At 40.4% G+C, this 19,060-nt stretch overlaps 1 protein-coding gene across 6 annotated transcripts in view; it reads left to right on the top strand.

Moving 5' to 3' along the window:
• lpp (LIM domain containing preferred translocation partner in lipoma) overlaps positions 1 to 19,060 on the top strand; it is a 273,915-nt gene that overhangs the window by 198,084 nt on the left and 56,771 nt on the right. For all 6 annotated transcript variants that reach the window (XM_028443777.1, XM_028443776.1, XM_028443772.1 and 3 more), the window contains one exon: positions 18,439 to 18,535. In XM_028443777.1, the coding sequence (XP_028299578.1) occupies positions 18,439 to 18,535 (97 nt within the window). The remainder of the gene's footprint in view (positions 1 to 18,438; positions 18,536 to 19,060) is intronic.

Here is a 19,060-nt window from a genome sequence, read left to right as displayed (position 1 = left end):
TTTTCCACATGCAGAAACAAATTATATAGTTTTAAAGTAGGTTCTTAACCCATAAAAAGTAAAATCCACGACCGTGACTCAGGTGGTGGAGGGTCGTCTTCTGATCGAGAGGTTGAGGGTTCGATCCCAGTACCTGACTATGTGTCAAAGTGTCCTTGGGCAAGACACTGAACCCTAAGTTGCTCCCAATGGTCGACTAGCGCCTTGCATGGCAGTCCTGTCCCACTGGTGTGTGAATGTGAGAGTGATTGGGTGAATGAGCTGATATGTAAAGCGCTTTGGGACTGCTTCAGTGTGGTGATAAGGCGCTATATAAAATCAAGTCCATTTATCATTTTACCATTTCATCTATTTATTCTAATTTTTTGTATTAACTATTTTTTATCTTATTATAACAAGCATACATGTGTCTAGCTGAATTATAAAGAAATTAACAAATTGCTGATCCATTACATGTTGAATAAACAGACACACTTTTCTTTTACATTCAAATTACGTTCAACTCTAATAAACCTCATTCAAAATCAAGACACTCCTCAATAACTTAATGGAGGTCCTCTGATCACTCCTATGGCATTCGTAACGTGACTACTATTTAATCAATTTGTTATTTAGTATTTTATTTTGTTTTAAGTAGCTCTAAGGAGCTCATTTAATATGCAGTGTGTCATTGTCTTTATTTTTGGTTTAATTTTTAGCTTTTAAAAAGTTATTGTGCAGAGACATTATTGGGGTATTATTAGAGGAAGGCAGCTGCATTTCCAGTCAGGTGCTAACATTAGCAGAAAAGCTTGATGTACTACTTACCAAAAGTAGTGATTTCTATTGTCAGTCAAATTGACTCAATAGCAGAGCAGTGGGGATCTTGTTGGATGTCTTTCTTAGCTTAAAGCCACCTGCACAAACAGTGGCCCCTGCTGGCTCCTCCTCAACATAGCCCACCTCCTTTAGTGTCATCATCTTTCTCCAGACACGTTTTGTCTGAAACCTCATCCTACTCGGCCGATCCTCATTCAACCACAAAGAGAAGTTGGGATCATAACCTGAGACATGTGCTCTAAAGGCTGGGATGTGCAATTTTTTCAGTCGTTGTACACAGCTCCAGCTCAAACTGTGTGACTCAGATGCAGAGCCCGAATGTGCGCAGCTCACGATGCATATTCTCACACTGTACGGACTGACACTCTGGCACGATCTGACTGCTCACACTTTACGTTCATACACAACACGTCAGGATCTTGTTTCCGGAAATGCAATGTAATAATTAGAAGAAGAAGGACTCTGAAGCATCACCATTAAAACAGACGAAGAAGAAAAACTCGGAAGCGGAGAGACACACTCAAATCTCAGCAAAAAGAGCTTTAAAAAAGAAAAGACAATGATGTGATGGACCAGGAGCTGGCTGGACAGACGTGGGCAGTACAGTCCATCAATTTTACAGCGGTCCTACGGTTTTCGCACATGTGCAGTGTGAGAGTTTATGGTAAGCCGGTCCGTGGCGCTGCTTCAACTGTGAGATACCCTCACGAGGAGCTCACAAGGAGCGACTGGATTTCAAACATGTTTGATTTCCTTACGACCATATGATTGCTGATCGGGAGTTGGTCGTGAGGTGCCCATGTATACTACACGATGCACGACACAGGATTTAGCTGAGACAAGAACGATCCCACAAAATAGACGCACAATCGAAAATTGGTTCAAAATAAGCCAAAAAACGCAGTGTATGCCCGCCTTAAGGCTGGGATGCAGTATGCGATTTTTTGAATCGTTGGACTCAACTCCAGCTCAAACTGTGCGACTCAGGTGCAGAGCCCGAATGTGCGCAGCTCATGATGCATGTTCTCACACTGTACGGACCGACACTCTGACACGATCTGACTGCTCACACTGTACGTTCATACACGACACATCGGCATCTTGTTTCCAGAAATGCAACGTACAAATTAGAAGAAGAATTCTGAAGCGTCACCATTAAAACAGAATAATAAGAAAAACCCGGAAGTGGAGAGACACTCACAAATCTCAGAAAAAAGAGCTTTCAAAAAGAAAATACGGTGATGTGATGGACCAGGAGCTGGCTGGACAGATGTGGGCAGTACAGTTTGTCAATTTTACAGCAGTCCTATGTGTTTGCGCATGTGCAGTGTGAGCATTTACGGTAAGCTGGTCCATGGCACTGCTTCAACTGTGAGATACACTCACGAGGAACGACTGGATTTCAAACATGTTTGATTTTTTTTTACGACCATACGATTGCTGATCGAGAGCTGGTCGTGAGGTGTGGTCTATACTACACGATGCACGACACACGATCTAGCAGTGACTCTCACTATCCCACAAAATAGACGCACAAGTCGAAAATCGGTTCAAAATAAGCCAAAAATCGTACAGTGTATGCCAGCCTTTAAGGAAACATTTTACCTTATTAAGGGAGCAGCACTGAGTTAATTGCCATTCAGATCAGTCAATAAATGGTGACAATTGTGATGGTCTGCTCAGGAGGTGAAATTAAATGAGGGTTGTCAATACCTTCACTAAAGGTTTAGTGATTTTAAAATGTTTGCAAATGTCACTCCACGCGCTAATAAGGAGTACAAACTCCAGGGAATCAGGACTGCGCGTCTTCAGGGCATCAGAACGTGCCCTCATTCCATTTAGCGCGTATCCCTGTGATATTTAAAGTAGGCGGATCTCGTAAGGCATGCAGAAAAATGGGAGGAGGACATGCAAATAAATTAATGCAGTGGGAGCAATGCAATTAATCAAATCTGGAACTGTTTGCTGTGATTGTTTTTGCATGGAAAAATACTACACCTGACACACGCAGAGATCCGCTGCAGTAAAAGTTTACACAAAACACATCAAAGATGGGAAAAAAGCCACTGAATGAGAAAATAAAGTGTGTGTGGTGGTGCGTTTGGTGTCTGGTGACGCTGTGGTGTGGAGAGGATGCTGCTGTGCACGGAGCTCTCCAGTGATGTTTTGACCTTCAAACTCTTGTGTCGCGTTGATGGAAGCAGCATCAGGCCAGAATCAGCTGATCAGATGCGTAATATACGCAGTGATGGTACAATATGAGAGTGTGGTGACACAGCGCTATGCAGGAGATCAAACGTTCTGGATGATGGTCAGTAGATCATCTTAAAATGGTGCTGATCAACTGATTAACAGACTGTGTTGTTGTATTAATGGCGTCAACAGGTCAAAGAACAGTTTCTGTCCAAATCTGCCTATTTTTCATGGACTGATAAGAGCAAAGATACAGGACCTGACGGAGCACCCACATTAAATGAGGTGAAAAAAAATATCACTAGGTTTGTGCAGCAAACAGAGAAATTCATCTGCCTCCTAATTAACTTCCTTAAATGTCTGTGCGCACTGACGTCTCTAAATGAAACATGCAAAATGCTCATTTAAATAGGGGTGATCTGCACCACATCTGCACGTACAATAGTCATTGCTGCAATCTTAGGTTTACCACCCTTTATTCCAGATTTTAGTGAATCCGCCAGTGAGTTGTGGAGATAAACCGAGAGATTTTCCATTCGGTTTATGACACGACATGAACTGGTAAAGTTCTAAAGCTAAACCACTCAAACAAGCTTCCTCTTTAATGAAATGTTTGCAGGTTTGTAATGGTGCACAAGAAGAAGCCAAATAAGTTGCATTTCCATTTGAACAACTTGTGCAGTCATTTGTTGTTGCTGTTTTTCCAGATTGCTTGTGGCACCCCTCCATGCTCTCAGATTTTCAAATATCTATTTGCAGTGGGATATGTCAGTTCCCAACAGATGACCTAGTTTGTACACACGCACAATCTTACCAACACTGAGTAGCCCCCTCCCCATGTACATTAGATGTCTGTGATTGTGCTGGATTTCATCCTTTTATAGAAATCCTGCTTCTTTGCAAAGATTTGAGTGGCTGTGGAAAATGTCAATTAGGAACCAGGTTAATTTTTAATTATCAACGGCTGCTTTGCACGAGCGGCTCCTCAGTTGACTGTTGTGTTTATTCCTCAGGATTTAATTGGAGCTGAAACAGCATGACCTATTTTGTTTGTAGAGAATGTATACTCTATCTGCGCCTCTGCAGAAAGTGGCCTTGAGCTTTATTTTGCAGCACCGCGTTGATTCTTCTCATTACAGATTACTAATAACCTGTTTAACATGGCAGTGAGCAGTGAATTGATCAAATGGATTATATTAAGCCACATACATGTGATTCCTTTCTCATATTTGGCAAAAACTTCCGCTAATCAGACTGCTTGCTGAAAGTATGACATCACATTTTAGGCACAAATTGAGTTTTCGTATGACATGGTGTATTGACCCCAAATTGTTTATATATGATTAAAATGGACTACACTTTGGTAATTGTTTTATGAATTCTCCAATATGGTTTCTTCTGAGACAAACTCTGACATAACACGTGCATGCACATGGTCAATGGCGTAGACATATTAACGAGCCCCCTCTCCTTCGCCCCATCTGCACCTCATCCGCCTTGAGTCCCGACTCAATCACGCGTTCAATAAAAACAATTGATTTACTTTTACTATTTCTTTAAAATAAATAATGCGCACCTCATTGCTTTTGATATATGATATATCTTGTTTTTGTTAGCTATAGAAAGTAAATCTTTGTTCACAGCTGCAGTTAGTGTAGTGGTCATGTTCTTTGTGTTTCACATGGGGATGGAGTTTGTTTCCCGATGTTTCATTTTTAAGCAACATAAAACATCAAAGATAGATTTTCTTAACATAAAAGTTGATGAAGGTGATCAAAAAGAAAAAAAAAACATAAAAAATGCTGTGTTCATCAATTCTCGTTCTCTTGAAACCTGCATGCTGTTATGAAATAACAAATCCGTAATCATTGACACTGAATTACAAGGCTTTACAAAACAGTGCACTATTGTAGAGTTAACATGTAAGGTTATAATTATATGATTTTTATTAAAGGCTAACAGGTTGTGATCTAAATTGGGCCAGTCTGAGGGATGAAACTCCCGGGCTGAAAATGAGCAATACTTCAGCCCTGGCCGGGGGTCAAGACGCAAAATTGTGTTACACAAAATACATGTCCATTATTATTTAGTTTATTGAAAGAACTTTTACAATAATAGTGTTAAAAAAAAATTAATGATAAGTTTATGAAAATTTTAATTAAAAGTGTTTTGAACAAAGGAAAAAATCAGCCCAGGTTTAGGTGTGTCTGAAAAAAAAAATCACATTTTATTTTTCCATTTACAAAGGTTTTGGTAAATGCACAGTACCTCCAAATTGATTAAAAATCTCTGCTCTGGTTAATGGCCTTCTAAATTTTTATTTGTTTCTGCCACGATTTTCATGAATTTTTTATTGGACATTTTCAAACAGTTTTAATTTCCCTTTCAACAATTTAGGCTCAGGCTTAGAAATAAGATGAGGAATTGAAGTTGAACCACCTATCCTTGTATGCTTAAATCAAAAAGTAAAGAAAAGGGTCCAGGCTTCAGGCAAATCCACAGTAATAGACACAGTATCAGAGGTAAACCAAGCTGCTGCTGATTAATGCAGATAAGGAAACTAACTGGCAGGTGTCTTGTTTATTTTACTTGGTTCTAACACGTCTGTGATGAACTTTCATTTGTGATTACTTCATAGCATACATATGAGTTATGGGTTTAGTCAACCCATCTGGGATGCAGAATTAGTGTAACGTTGGGTATGTAAGCTACATCTGTGTCTACAGCTGCTTTAGGCTGCTTGAAAGCTACAACATTGCCTTATTGACTACAAAATTGCCCTGTATTAGCAGAAAGTGCAATTAAGATATATCTTTTGTTCTACCAGAAACATTCTGTGGAGTACTATTCATTGAGCTAACTTTCTGAAAATGTATTCTTTATTTATTTTTTACCTTTTGTGTTCTTATCTGGTTTAACAAACTCGATGCAACAACATTTCTTTCATAATGCACATTGGGTCAAGTTGTGAATGGCAAATAAAAATCTAATCTATTCTGTCCAAGCCACTTTCACCTTGAGCCTGTCTGACTGACACCAAATTAACTGATTAATTTACATTCATATATATATATATATATATATATATATATATATATATATATATATATATATATATATATATTATTTTTTTCTAATTATAATATAATTATAAATGATTTATTTTTCCATTTCCAATAGCCTACAGTACCTATAAGTTTGAAAGTGTCCGCATTTTGTGCGTTTCATAGCCCAAATGACTAAACGGCGCTATTTCCTGGAACAGCTGCAGTCTTTTTTATTTTTTTTTTACTCCGCTGTAAGGCAGAGGGAGGCCACGCCTCTTCCCAAAGGCATGTTGCTCTTCTGCCTCTGTTCCCATTACGTGTTTTTACATGTTTGCGCATGCACAGTCAGGTCTCCAAGATGACAACCATTTACGTGCAAAGGCACTGTAGAGAGCTGCTTTTGCACGTAACTGCGCTATGCTAAATGCTATACGTAAGTTCACAGTACATTAGTGAATTGATATCACGTGACCGCTGCTGCTACGTTCTCTAGCTAGTAGGCGGGATAACACTACAGTCATGATGACAGCGCTAGAGACAATAGAAAAACATTTTTTTGAGGAAAAACTTTTAAAAGATGGAGACCAACACCTGAGTTACCAGAGGTAAGATCAGAACATTGTTGGTACTTTCTACTGTGAAAAGAAGGATTGGCTTTGTGGATGCTCCTCACTGAGGCTGTTCTGAGTTGTTTTTGTCATTTTCTCCATGTTTTTGTGTTTCCAACACAAACAACGGATGTGCTGTCGTGTCATGAGATATATCTTGTTGGGAGAGTATGGAGGCTATATTAAATAATTGTTTGTTTCTTTAATGGTGTTTATGATGTTGATTTTGTTAGATGGCTAAATACTTGTTCATGTGGATCTTGTTGGGTTTTTTCTTTCTTATTATGAATTATATATTTTGATAAGTGCCATGTGATGACTTTGTTGGAAATTGCTTTATACAAATAAAATTGATTTGAATTGAATTAACATTTGCCAGCAGAAACATATGAAATTGTCATTGGTGGTCTAGATTTGCAACATGCCTACCCAGCCTTAGTGGTCACGGCACGTCACTGGTTAATTCTCATACCTAAGAACTAAACTACGTACACAACTTTTATTATCATTTGTAAATGACGTTAACTTTGTACACAGTTTAAATCTAATTTAGGAAGTTGATTTGAAAAGGTTTTTAAAGGGGATCAGTATTAGTAACAAATGACCTTTCTAGGTCATTGTGCTTAGCTCACATGTCATGGCAGATGCCCCAATTTTCAACATCACATTAACAATCATCAGCTTGTAAAAAAAAAAGGAATCTCCCTTCATAAATCAATTCTCTGTCAATTTGAAGTGTTTTTAAGTGCTTAACTTACATGTATTATTCCAGACACGACATAATGAATTCAGCATCACGCACGACAGCAAACAAGCTGTAAGTGAGTGAAAGCATAGTGTGACAGATATAGAAATCCTTTCATTGTTTGGGTAAAAACAGACTCTCCTAAGCTGCTATAATCACTCATTTATTGTTGCACCAACAAATGTTTATTTTTAGATATTACCAATCCAATAAAACACGTGCAATCCCTCATGAACCTTAACTAATGCAGTGGTCCATTTGGCTCTTGTGGGGTTCTTTATTGCTCTTATTTTAATAAGTGATGTATTTTCCCAATGGCTCAATGTCCATTTCTGATAATGCCATTGTGCTTAAGGATGAAAAATAAATCCGGCCTTGTCAGATTGTAAGCTCACTAAAACTTAGTCTGAGTTAATGCTTCGGCTCTGTTGACACTAAAGAGCATTTAGTATTTTAAAGTCCATCATCATTTAATCTGTGGTTAAATGTGTCTGCCAGTTGGTTACATCTTCTCTTAAATTTGTGCTGATCACGCAAGAAACCTTTTGTTAAAGATGAGACAATTGCTTCTGTTGCAGTTTTGCATTCATAGGAGACACAACAGAGACAACTTGCAGTCTATAGAAAACAGAAGGATTACAGACAAAGATTAGCATTGTTTAGCTGTTCCCCTTGATATGGACTTCTTCTGTATTGTCTTTGTACTTGGCTTGCAGCTGACAGTGACCAATTGTTGATGGAGGAGCTCTCAGTTTTTTTCCAGTTATTGAAGGGACTTCATATCTAAAGATGAAATTATTTCTTAATAAATTCAGATGTTTAAACCAACTGCAATTGTAAGGCAAGCAATGTTTGTTTTTTTTTTTGTTTTTTTACTGTGGCTGCACGACAGCAGTTTTACTCCCAGAAAAGAATCTCAAAGAATAAAATGTACTAGTGGTGCAGCCAAAAGATGTCATATGGTGTTGTTGGTACAAACAAAAACAATGTATGTATTATGGCACATGATCTTCAATATCAATTGGGCCAGAGTGGCTCACTTCTCCCACAATGCTAAGCTCGGCTTGTTTGCATTCAGTTACACCTCACAGACCTGCTGGATGATTCTCAGTCATCTTCAGTTGCTGATGACTGATTTTATTTATATTTTGCTGCAATTACTCAGATCAATGGCATCAACAGATCAATAGGTTTCTGTCCAAAGCTGCCCATTTTCCATGGACAGATACTGTAAGAGCAAAGTTACAGGAACTGATGTAGCAGCCACATTAAATTAAGGGTGAAAAAAATAACAGATTTTAAAGTTCCTTAAACAACACTTATTTGTTCATTTTGTTTTCTACATTATTGAAAGTTTGTGTAGCAGACAGAGAAGTCCTCTTGCCTCCAATTTAACTTCTTCAAATGTAATTTTGTGCTTCTGTGCACTCACCTCTCCAGGTTGAACGAGCAAAATTCCCCACAGCAGGTGAGTGAACAGCGCCACCAAATGATTTAGGGACGCACCTGGTTTACTATCCTTTTTTTTCAGATTTTAGTGAATCTGAATCTCTGAGTGCTCTTGTTTAATTTGGTTTTCAGATATTTGTCCATTTAGTCATTTCAATAGATAGTTTCATGTGAGGCTTTTAAAACAAACATTTATTTGTGCTTTTCTATTCATTGTAAGATTAAATTAAAGTATGTGCCACGTTGTTTACGCAACTCTCCATTTTGTTCCCTTTATTAGGTAGGTTGTGAAAAACATGTTTTTAATAAAAGGGAGCACCAAGCAACAACCCTAGGTACTCCCTTGAGCACCAGACCAAAGAAATTTTGTGCACCGCTGGTTATAATTCAGGAAGCCTGAATTTTATTTGATTCAAATGATGAAGCCTAAAATTAATTGAATCAAAAATCTTGGTTGATTCCAAAAAGCAACTATGTTGTCTAAAACTTGGACAACAAAAGGATGAAATCAGTACATTTTCAGGGTTGTCTTGTACTTTTAAAATGCATGTATGCATACTTTACTTTTTCCTCCATAGTACAATCTTTATTTTACTTTCTTCCGCTTTCTTGTGTGATACTCTCGTTGTCTCTAAGTGGTCTAAGTTGCAACTCACATGCAATTGGTTTGAGCATTTTGGCATGTCGGCTAGATTGCTAAAATTTCCCAAACCCGCCTGTTTTCTGGAGTTTTAGCCCCTGAAAAGTGACTTTCTGACCATTTCTAGAACCTTGCTGTGTGAGTGGACCTGTCTATAGACGCAGCCTCCACCTATGGCTCCACACAACAGTTGATCACGAGCAACTTAATTTTGCTATTCACACACTTCTTGTTGTTTTTAGCCAGAAAACTGCACATTACAATAAAACACATGGCCATTTAAATGGATATTGTGATTGTGAGTCAGAAAAACACTGTTTTATGAAGTGTATGCGCCGTGCAGCAACAGCAGCTGTTTCAGCTGCTTCAAACACTTACCGGAGCTGCTGCGTTGCTTTATTGTCATTGTCACATGTAGAAATTACAGGAAAAGTCCATTCAAGGTGATAGTTTGAACCGCTGTGTCACATTGTGACACAAACACAGTGTTGCCAGATTCGTGGTTCGAGTTTGGGCTATTCTAAGATGTGATTGGGCTGGAAATTCTCCATCTGACATGGCAACACTGATTTCACGTGTGAAACGGGGCAATTTTCTCTGTGTTAGACTTACACAGATCACAAACAAATGACTGGATGGTTTATATTTCACATTTTGTGTGCTGGTGGACAAAAAACAAAACAAAACATTATATTAGATCAACCACGGGCCGGACATATGTCACTCATACTCCAACGGGTGTCCCGAGGATGTAGGCAAACAATTGTAATGAGCCAGACATAAAAAAAATACTTAATCTGAGGCATGTATAGCTGCTGTATGGTTTCCATTGTTGTCTCTGAAAAGCCAAACAGGAACATCGAAGCAATCATAATGTAAGCAGGGTAGCAATTTCTTTCTCTTTTTCAAGTTAAAAATTATTCCGCTCTGTCACAAAAGACTCCCTAACAAGGTGCTTTAAACTCCTCTGCAGTGCTTTGCTCCAGGGTGTCAAAGAGTCGATAAGATATAAATGATAAAAAGTCTGTTTCTGGTAATAACAGCATATTCTCCATTCTCCAACGTGCTTTTGATGTGGAGCTAAATGTTTAGCAGTGCTAAATTGTCTTCTTCACTGTCTCACACTAACAATAACACAAGCATAATAAGCAGTAGGTCTACAACAAGAGTGCGTAGTTTTAAAGAGGGTACAAACATATATTTTGCAGGTTTATGTGCTGGTAGTTACAGATTTATATGCTGGTAGATGGCCTCTTGTGCCTGCCTTTTTTGTGTATTATACCAAAAAGCAAGGGATTTATGGTGACAACAGAGAAATGAGAGACACCAGGCCGCTGAGGAATGTTCCCTTTGATCTCCTGCTTAATCCTCCCACTCATCTGATCCTAGCAAACAATGTTGTGGCAGCAGAGGAAGGCGTGAGGTGCCAATGAATCTCAAGACCCCACCGTGATGGGAAGATTTCCTCGTTGGATTCCTTATAAATCTTTCTGAGTTAATGAAGCTTACTGTTTGGACTTCCAATATCCAAAAGTCAGGCATCATAAAGTCTGAATGATCTTTCATGCGTTGTGGGCAATAAGCTAAGCTCAGCGTTTCCTGTACCTGAATATTAACTAACTTAACTGCTCTCATCTCAGCTATAATGTGTTGCATGTCAACACAATTTTAAATGCTGTTTTGTTAAACACATGCTAGGTCATGTTACAACATTAACCTATTCTTTATTACAGTAAATTGTGACGTGTTGGCTGTAACTGATGCATTATCAAGAACAATGGGGTCCAAACATAAACTACCATTTCACTTTAGTTTAATTCTTTGAGAATGGCCTGAAGTGGAGCAAGTGGAGCGAATAGGGCCCGTTTACACGTTTTCAAGTGAAAATGCAAACGTTTTGTTGCATTTTGGCTGTTTGTTTACACGACAACAACGTTTTGGTGCTTGAAAACAGAACTTTTTAAAAACAGGCTCCTGAGTGGAAGTTTTTGAAAATTCTTCCCTCTCTGTCATTGTGTAAACAGGGACTCGACACTTTCTGTCATGGACATGCACACCACACTTTGTGTGCCTCACTCTTTGGAATTTAACTGTACTTCTCCAACAAAGTGTTAATTTAACTCACCATCACTTGGATCAGTGGAGATGTATTTCATGCCTGCGCCACAATGACAGTGCTGCATTCCTTAGCTTTTTATACAGTATTTGCCCCAACCTGGGGTCAGGCTTAATTTCTGGTTGGACTCAGCTCGAAACCCAGGAACAAGGCATGAGAGAAATCACAAAAACCTTTATTTTCTAAGGATATAGTGATTTTCTTTTTTGAAAAATGTGCTAGCTGAAGTCATGAGAAAAAGCACTCAATTCTTCAAATAGCAGTATTGAATATTTTGAAACTGTAAACTTTGAGTTTGAATATGGCCTGTTTTAGTGCAGAGTGGCTTCCTTATTTTGGACTAGGGGAATTTGCAGTTCTTTGGCTATTCATACACATTTGTTATCTAATCTAAATATGAGTTGGGACAAATGCTGCTTCAGGAAGTGTGTGTTTTTTTACCTTAGCAACGTATTTTGTAACTACAGTCAGCTGTTTCTAATACTTACCAAAGTCGATGGCTGCAAACTTCACACATTGCTTTCTTGCCCTCTTCACTTCTTTTCTGACCACAGAAATACTCCATTTTACCAGTAATCCATTATTTCCAGGGTTGGGGTTAATTACAATTAATTACAATTATAGCATGTTTATAATTGTAATTTTAAAAATATGTTGCTCTCATAATGGTGTCATAATTGTAATTGAGTTTAGATAATTGGTTTTGTAATTGCCATGAAAATTCTAGTAACAAATGTAGGGACTTTATCTTGTGTTATTTGAGAGTTTTCCGATGTTTGAGAGACAAGAAAGCACATGTCATTTGCTGCTGTGAGGCCAGTAAGAGGCTCACAGCCACTCTTCACACAAGCGGCTGTGCTGTAGCCGTGCTCAGCTGATCAGAGCAGATAGCCTCCACACTTCAAAGGAATTGTCTGTTCTCTTCACCTTAATGTTTCTCTTAGGTTTAAAACTATTTGCTATTTTTCCCGTCTGTTATCACTCTCTCTCTGACTGTGTGCTGACTGAAAGCGAATTGCGCGCAGTCCACCATATACACCGAGACAGAGGAACCTCCACGAAGTCTGTTCCTCCTCAACACGTTTGTGCCTTCATTTTGTTGCTTCTCCACCTCGGTCTGCCTTTTTCCTCTTGCTTTGCCATGTAACCGCTGTACCAAAAGCCGCGTTAGAGACTTCTGCTGGAATATAACGCTATGGGACTGTCCCTACTCTCAGATCGGGAATGCGCATAGACTTTTGACAAGCAGGAGATCGCCCTGAAAGATCTCTGATTGGCTGAAGTCCAGCGTCACGCTCCTGTATTTCTAAGCTCATTTACAGAGCCAGGAGAAGGAGAATCGATTCACTGTCCACTCAGAACAAAAATTATTATGGATTTTTGACCAAATAAAACCCAAACAAATGTCATATTGTAGCTTTTTATATATATATATATATATATATATATATATATATATATATATATATATATATATATATATATATATATTACACCTTATACCAAAACAATATGCAATGGTATTTTGTAAACAGTATATGAACAGTAATAAAATGCCTGTTATAAATGGACTTGGTAAATGGACTTGATTTTATATAGCACTTTATCACCACACTGAAGCAGTCTCAAAGCGCTTTACATATCAGCTCATTCACCCAATCACTCTCACATTCACACACCAGTGGGACAGGACTGCCATGCAAGGCGCTAGTCGACCACTGGGAGCAACTTAGGGTTCAGTGTCTTGCCCAAGGACACTTCGACACATAGTCAGGTACTGGGATCGAACCCCCAACCTCTCGATCAGAAGACGACCCACTACCACCTGAGCCACGGTCGCCCTATACATATAAAAGATATTTTTATTTTTTTAGCATTTATAGATTAAGCATTCTCCTAGGCTTAATGACACACCCTGCTCTTGTGGTGTAGCCAGGCTGCTCTTGTGGCTTACTGGTTGGAGATGGAACAGGGTCAGGTGTTTTCGGAGTGTCACCGTACTGACGCACAGGCTGGTTGTTTGAAGGTGTGCCTGGAGTCCCTCTGGATTCATAAAAAAGACTTCTGTTAGGCTGAAAAACGTGTCCTTCCTTTGTTTGGATCAGGTACCTCCTGTCTGTGTGAGCAGGCTGGTTCATAGTAGTGGGTCGCCAGGATCCGTCCTCTTGGTGGAAACGGATGTGTGCACCAGCTGGCAGATGTGGTAGTGTCTTAGCTGACCTATTGTTGTATAGCTGTTGTCGGTGCTGGCACACTTCTCTGCGCTCTTGTATGACTCCTTTGGCAGGAGTTTTGCAGCTGTTGCAGGCAGGATAGAGCGTAACCTGCAGCGATCTAGAAGTTGTGCTGGGGTCTTGAGGTTGTCCACAGGAGTGTTTCTGTACTCTAGCACAGTGGTTCCCAATTCAAGGGTCCCGACCCCCGGGGGGTCGCAAGCCGCCGAATGGGCAAGAATGCTCCCCAGGAGGCGATCATGACTTTACGGCACATCACTTTACTGCACCACAGAAACCCAGGGGTGTGTGAGGCAGTAGTTAGCTCACATTAACACACTGCATTAAGCTTGGGACAAAATTTTAAAAATTGAAGCGTTGGTTAGTGCTGACCAAAGATAACACAGAAAGTCCAGAGGAGAGAGTGCCGAGTGGATAAATACCGCTGCAAAAAAACAACCCCGGTGGCTTGGCGGTCCCTCCCTCCTTACCGAGGGGGCTCAGGGCCGACCCGCTTCCTCCGGAGGGGTCTGGGTCTCACCCCCCCCCACCCCCCCGCAGAGGGCTTTGGCCGGTCTTGCCCTGGCCGTCTGTCAACACAGACGCGTTCTACAAGAAAGGCCAGAGCAGACTCTTCCTGCTCCGGAGGCTGAGGCCCTCAATGTACAAGAAGAACATTGGCAATCCACTGACAACAGTCAGCTAGTTTAGTGTGTATATGTATACCCTCTGTTTTTTTAATAGTTTTTGTATAATTGTATACATTGTATACATATATTCTGTTTTATTGTTTTTATTGTGCAATTTAGTTTCTTGCAACATGTTTTTCCCTCTTCTATCAGTACTGTGTTCAGTCCCATGTATATATATTCCTATTTGTCTCCTGCTGAAACTCTGCAAATTGGGATGAACAAAGAAGTTCTTATTCTTATTCTTATAGCCTTCACTTTCTGTGGGTCTGGGCTAAATCCTTTGTTTGAGAGCTTGTGGCCAAAATAATTAACTTCCTGGACAGATTTTGCACTTATCTGGGTTTAACTTCATCCCCTTTTCTCTTGTGTGCTGAAGCATAGCTCTCAGATTTTCATCATACCCCCTCTTTGGTTTTACCAAAAACGAGAATGTCGTCTCAGCAACACCTCTGAGTCCTTATGTCTCGTCCACTAGTCTCTGAAACTAGTCCTGGGCTGAGCTAATACCAAAGGTAGCCTGAGGAATCGGAACCTGCCAAATGGTGTGTTAAAAGTGGTCAGCAGTGACGACTTGTCACTTAGTTTTAATGCCCATTAGCCCGACGTGGCTTTGAGTACACTGAAGTACTGTGCTGCTGCGAGTTTAGTTGTGACATCCTCAAGTGTTGGCGGGTGATAGTGTGGTCTCTGTAGTCCGCGCCTCTCAGATCCCTCTCTCCCATCTCCCCCTCCCTCCCCGCTGCTCTCTTGCCCTGCCTCCGAACTTTCTAAAGTCCCTCCTTCAGAGGAGCTAACAAGCTAACGTTAGTCCAACAGCAACATTACAATAAATATAACATGCTCTGTTAAAAGCATATTACTGCAGCGCTTCTCTCTCTATCTATGTGCCTCACTTCAGCAGCAGCAGCAGCAACAACACAGTGTCACTTACGCGCACACAAACAACACATGCACTAAAGAGTTCTTGTGTAACAATTACAAATCAAACATAACAAATCAAGCAGCAGTAATTGCCTTTCAAGCATAAAAGTCACCAATTCCATCTTCTACTCCTCTAGACCATAGACTGTAAAAAAGACGGCGCTCCAGCCCAGGAAAGGGGCATGGCCTGTGAGCAACAGCTGCCAGACAGCCCATCAAACACAGTCCTGGCTCTGATTGGTTCTTTTTACTTGGTCGCGGTGCATTCTGGCAATCTGCCAAAGGCTGCATGAGCAGCAGGGGGGGCTCAATGAGCCTGTTTTTTTCACACAAACATACATACATAGTGACCGCTTTTGCAAATATGCCAAAAAGTTACTTTTATAAGAGTTGCAGACTGCTCCTTTAAGGTCTCTTTAAGGTCAACTAGGGCATTAACCCATTTCGCAGGCTCAGTTACCTTCATGATGATTTTGTCGTCCTCCATTTTGTCGAGCTCTTCTTTAAGCTGTGCTTGTAAAGCACTGGGACTCTGGGTGGAGGGTAAACCACTGAGGTTGCATCTAGATTTATGTGGAAGGTGCATTTTCCTTGGAACTCTCCAATGCCCTGAAAACCATTTGCAAAGTCTTTTAGCATTGCTTTTGGGTTAATGTAGTTTTTCCTTCACTCACCCCCATTACTCAGCCCGAAAATGGGTGGTGCTTTTGCACTGATAATATAGAAGTCTTGTTGTGTTGTTTGGTTGTTGTGTTCACACTTCAGGTTGCAAATGCCATGGACTTTTAATGCTTTGCCTCAATATGGTGTGATGGATTGTGCGGGTGGCATTATGGGAACAGTCTTGAACAGTAGATGCTTTCAGGAATAGCATTAATTTCTGCAATGGTGTTGTACGAACATACCTGTCGTAGTATGTCTGTAGCTTTTTGGCCTAGTCCATGTGTTATAGACATCGCGTCCCTTTTCCCCAATCCACAATAAGAGGTAGCTACACTTGTCTGGTTCTTCTTTCTCCCGTAGTCAACCTGAGAACATTAGCTTGGCTTGTAGCTTGAATCGCCGCCATGCCTCCTTCAAATTGGCTGAATCCCAGTCCATCTGTGGCACTGGAACACCATAAAATTCCATTTTCAGTTTTTTTAATGGGTGCTAGAGCCTCTACTACGACACCATGTTGCCCTCTGGCTATGATTGATAATGTAATATCAACTTATAATAATCACACAGGTATGTTTACTCAGCCATCTTAGATATCACACACACATACAGTCTTGCGATACTTGTCATACAGGGAATACATTGTTGTGATAGAAGTTACAGTGCCTCTAGTGTCTGGATGTTGTAGTGATCACCTGCATAAACAGGTTTTTAAACATCTGCGTTTTACCACAGGGCTCATAGTGTGTGGTGCAGCGCGTGTGTGGCTTGTAGTGTCCAAGAAAAACTTCCCCTTTTGCTGATGTTCACAGATTCAAAATAAAATTTTTTTAATGTATTCCGTTAAGTTTTTGCACGCCAGCTGCAGCAGTTACGTATGTGTAAGAGCTCACAGTGCTGCCTGGCTGCTGATGTGAATGTGAGGAGATGGTAAAAAAAAAAAAAAAAAGAAGACAACATTACAGGCACCACCGTGTCCCGGGTCGAACCACCCCAAGTCAGAAAGACGCGCTCACCCTGACAACCTACGCTGCACTCACTGCAACACACAGAGAACACACAGCTGGCCTCCTTAACATCTCCATTCGAAATAGGCACAGATGTGTTTCGGCACCATGGGGTTTTGTTTTGTTTTTGTTGTTTCTTGCATTAAAAAATTAAATGTTTCCAACTGTAACCAGCAGTTTGCAAGGAACAATATATATATACTGTATGTGCACAGAGCCTATAGTAATACATTTAAAGAAGGCATGTGAGGCTCTGAATAAATACAGCAAATAACTCTACAAGTGTTTTGCACCAGCAGTTGTAATAGTCCAATTAGTTTTTCTTTGTGAAACAATTTTTTTCCCCAAATCTCCTATTGACAAAGTAGTTTTTTATGTGACTCAGTACATTATGGATAAATCGGTACCAAAGCCTTCACAAGGCCCCTGCTGTGCTCCCAGACGTCATAATTAGGAACAGCTCAAAGGTCAGCTCAGATCTCAGCCTTGTCTCCTTATTGAAAATCAAATCTACTGTAAAGATTTGTTGTCTCCAACATCCCCGGAAGGTCATGTGAGTGTCACTGATTTCTGAAAGAGCACGGCTGCACAGCATGAAAAGAGTCATGTTTAGGCCTCCAGGGTGTCTGAAAAGGACATGCACGCACCTGTGACAGGATAGCGCCGTGAGCCGGAGAGAGGAGTGAGAGGGGGTGGGGGAGTGGGAGAGGAAGGGGCTCTGAGGATGATTGGCAGGAAATGTCAGGCACGCCACGCCAGCCTCATACAGACACACAGCAGGCAGATGTCAATGACTGTGTGATAAAAAGCAAGGCAGGCTCACCAGGAAAGAAGGAAGTGGCATCTTTAGAGACTAATGTCATCCTTCAAGAGTCTTTTACAGATTAGGCCTCAGCACAGCACTCATCTCAAGTCTTTTTGTCCTCAGAGAGTGATTGAAAAACTCCATACCTATCACTCCAAAAAAAATAGGATTAGTCAGGGTCACAGTGTTTTCTGAATAAATGTATTCTACAGAGGGAATTGCACAACCTTCTGGGCTGCACGCAATCGGGGCTTGAGCCCAGGGTCAGGTACCTCAGAGTGTGAAGGCAGATTAAACACTGTCCACAGCATGCTAATCACAAAAATGTGTTGTGGTTGACCTTAAGACAGGGCTTGATCCTGGTTATTGATGTTGAGTGATTTTTCAAACCTTTCATGTGATCCAAACAGATGTTGTTATAAAGGGTACATCAACAGCAGTGTAGGTCATTGGCAGTTTTCAAAAAAACAGAGTTGGGAATAAAAAACTTTCCAAATGACATTGTTTCTGTTTTCCTTCTCAGAGCAGTGGGTCCATGGTTCGCCCTGAAGATGAGCTGGAACGCCTGACCAAAATGATTATGTATGACATGGACAACCCTCCATCAGATGAGTACTTTGGTAAGTTTTCAGAATTTTCAGAATATTTTGAGGCTAAAAGGGACCAGTCTTTGGTAAGCAGTTTAATGTCAGGCTGAGCGTGAAAAATGAAAAAAATGACATTAAAAAAAAAAAAATAGCAATAATTATTTTGCTGTGTGTTTTTGGGTGTAGTGTAGTGTAGCCGGAAATGTTGGACTGAATACATATGAATTAGATAATATTTGAAAAAGTTATGGCCGTTTCAATGTTGTCCCTTTCTAAAGTACACAAAGGAGAAAACGGTCTTCAAAGATTGTTTAGTTTTGGCAACAGGGTGCAATAAAACTTACCAGGATCAGTAACTGAGCTCTGCAGGACGGGCTCCTTCGTGACTGAAGTTCGGTTTGGTCTGTTCTTCAGCCACTTTCCCCTGAGTCTCTTCGGACACCCAAAAGTACCAGGAAAAAATGTTCTCCTCTGACCACTGCTGTGTCTTGTTGGACTCACTTTTAAATGTTTTTTATCGGATGTGCGCTATCGTTATCATTGATAACCCTGCCTAGC

The sequence above is a fragment of the Gouania willdenowi genome, chromosome 4 (assembly GCF_900634775.1).
Source record: "Gouania willdenowi chromosome 4, fGouWil2.1, whole genome shotgun sequence".
Lineage (NCBI taxonomy): Eukaryota > Metazoa > Chordata > Actinopteri > Blenniiformes > Gobiesocidae > Gouania > Gouania willdenowi.
Note: the sequence above shows the minus strand (reverse complement) of the source record. Positions and strands in the feature narration are given on the sequence as shown.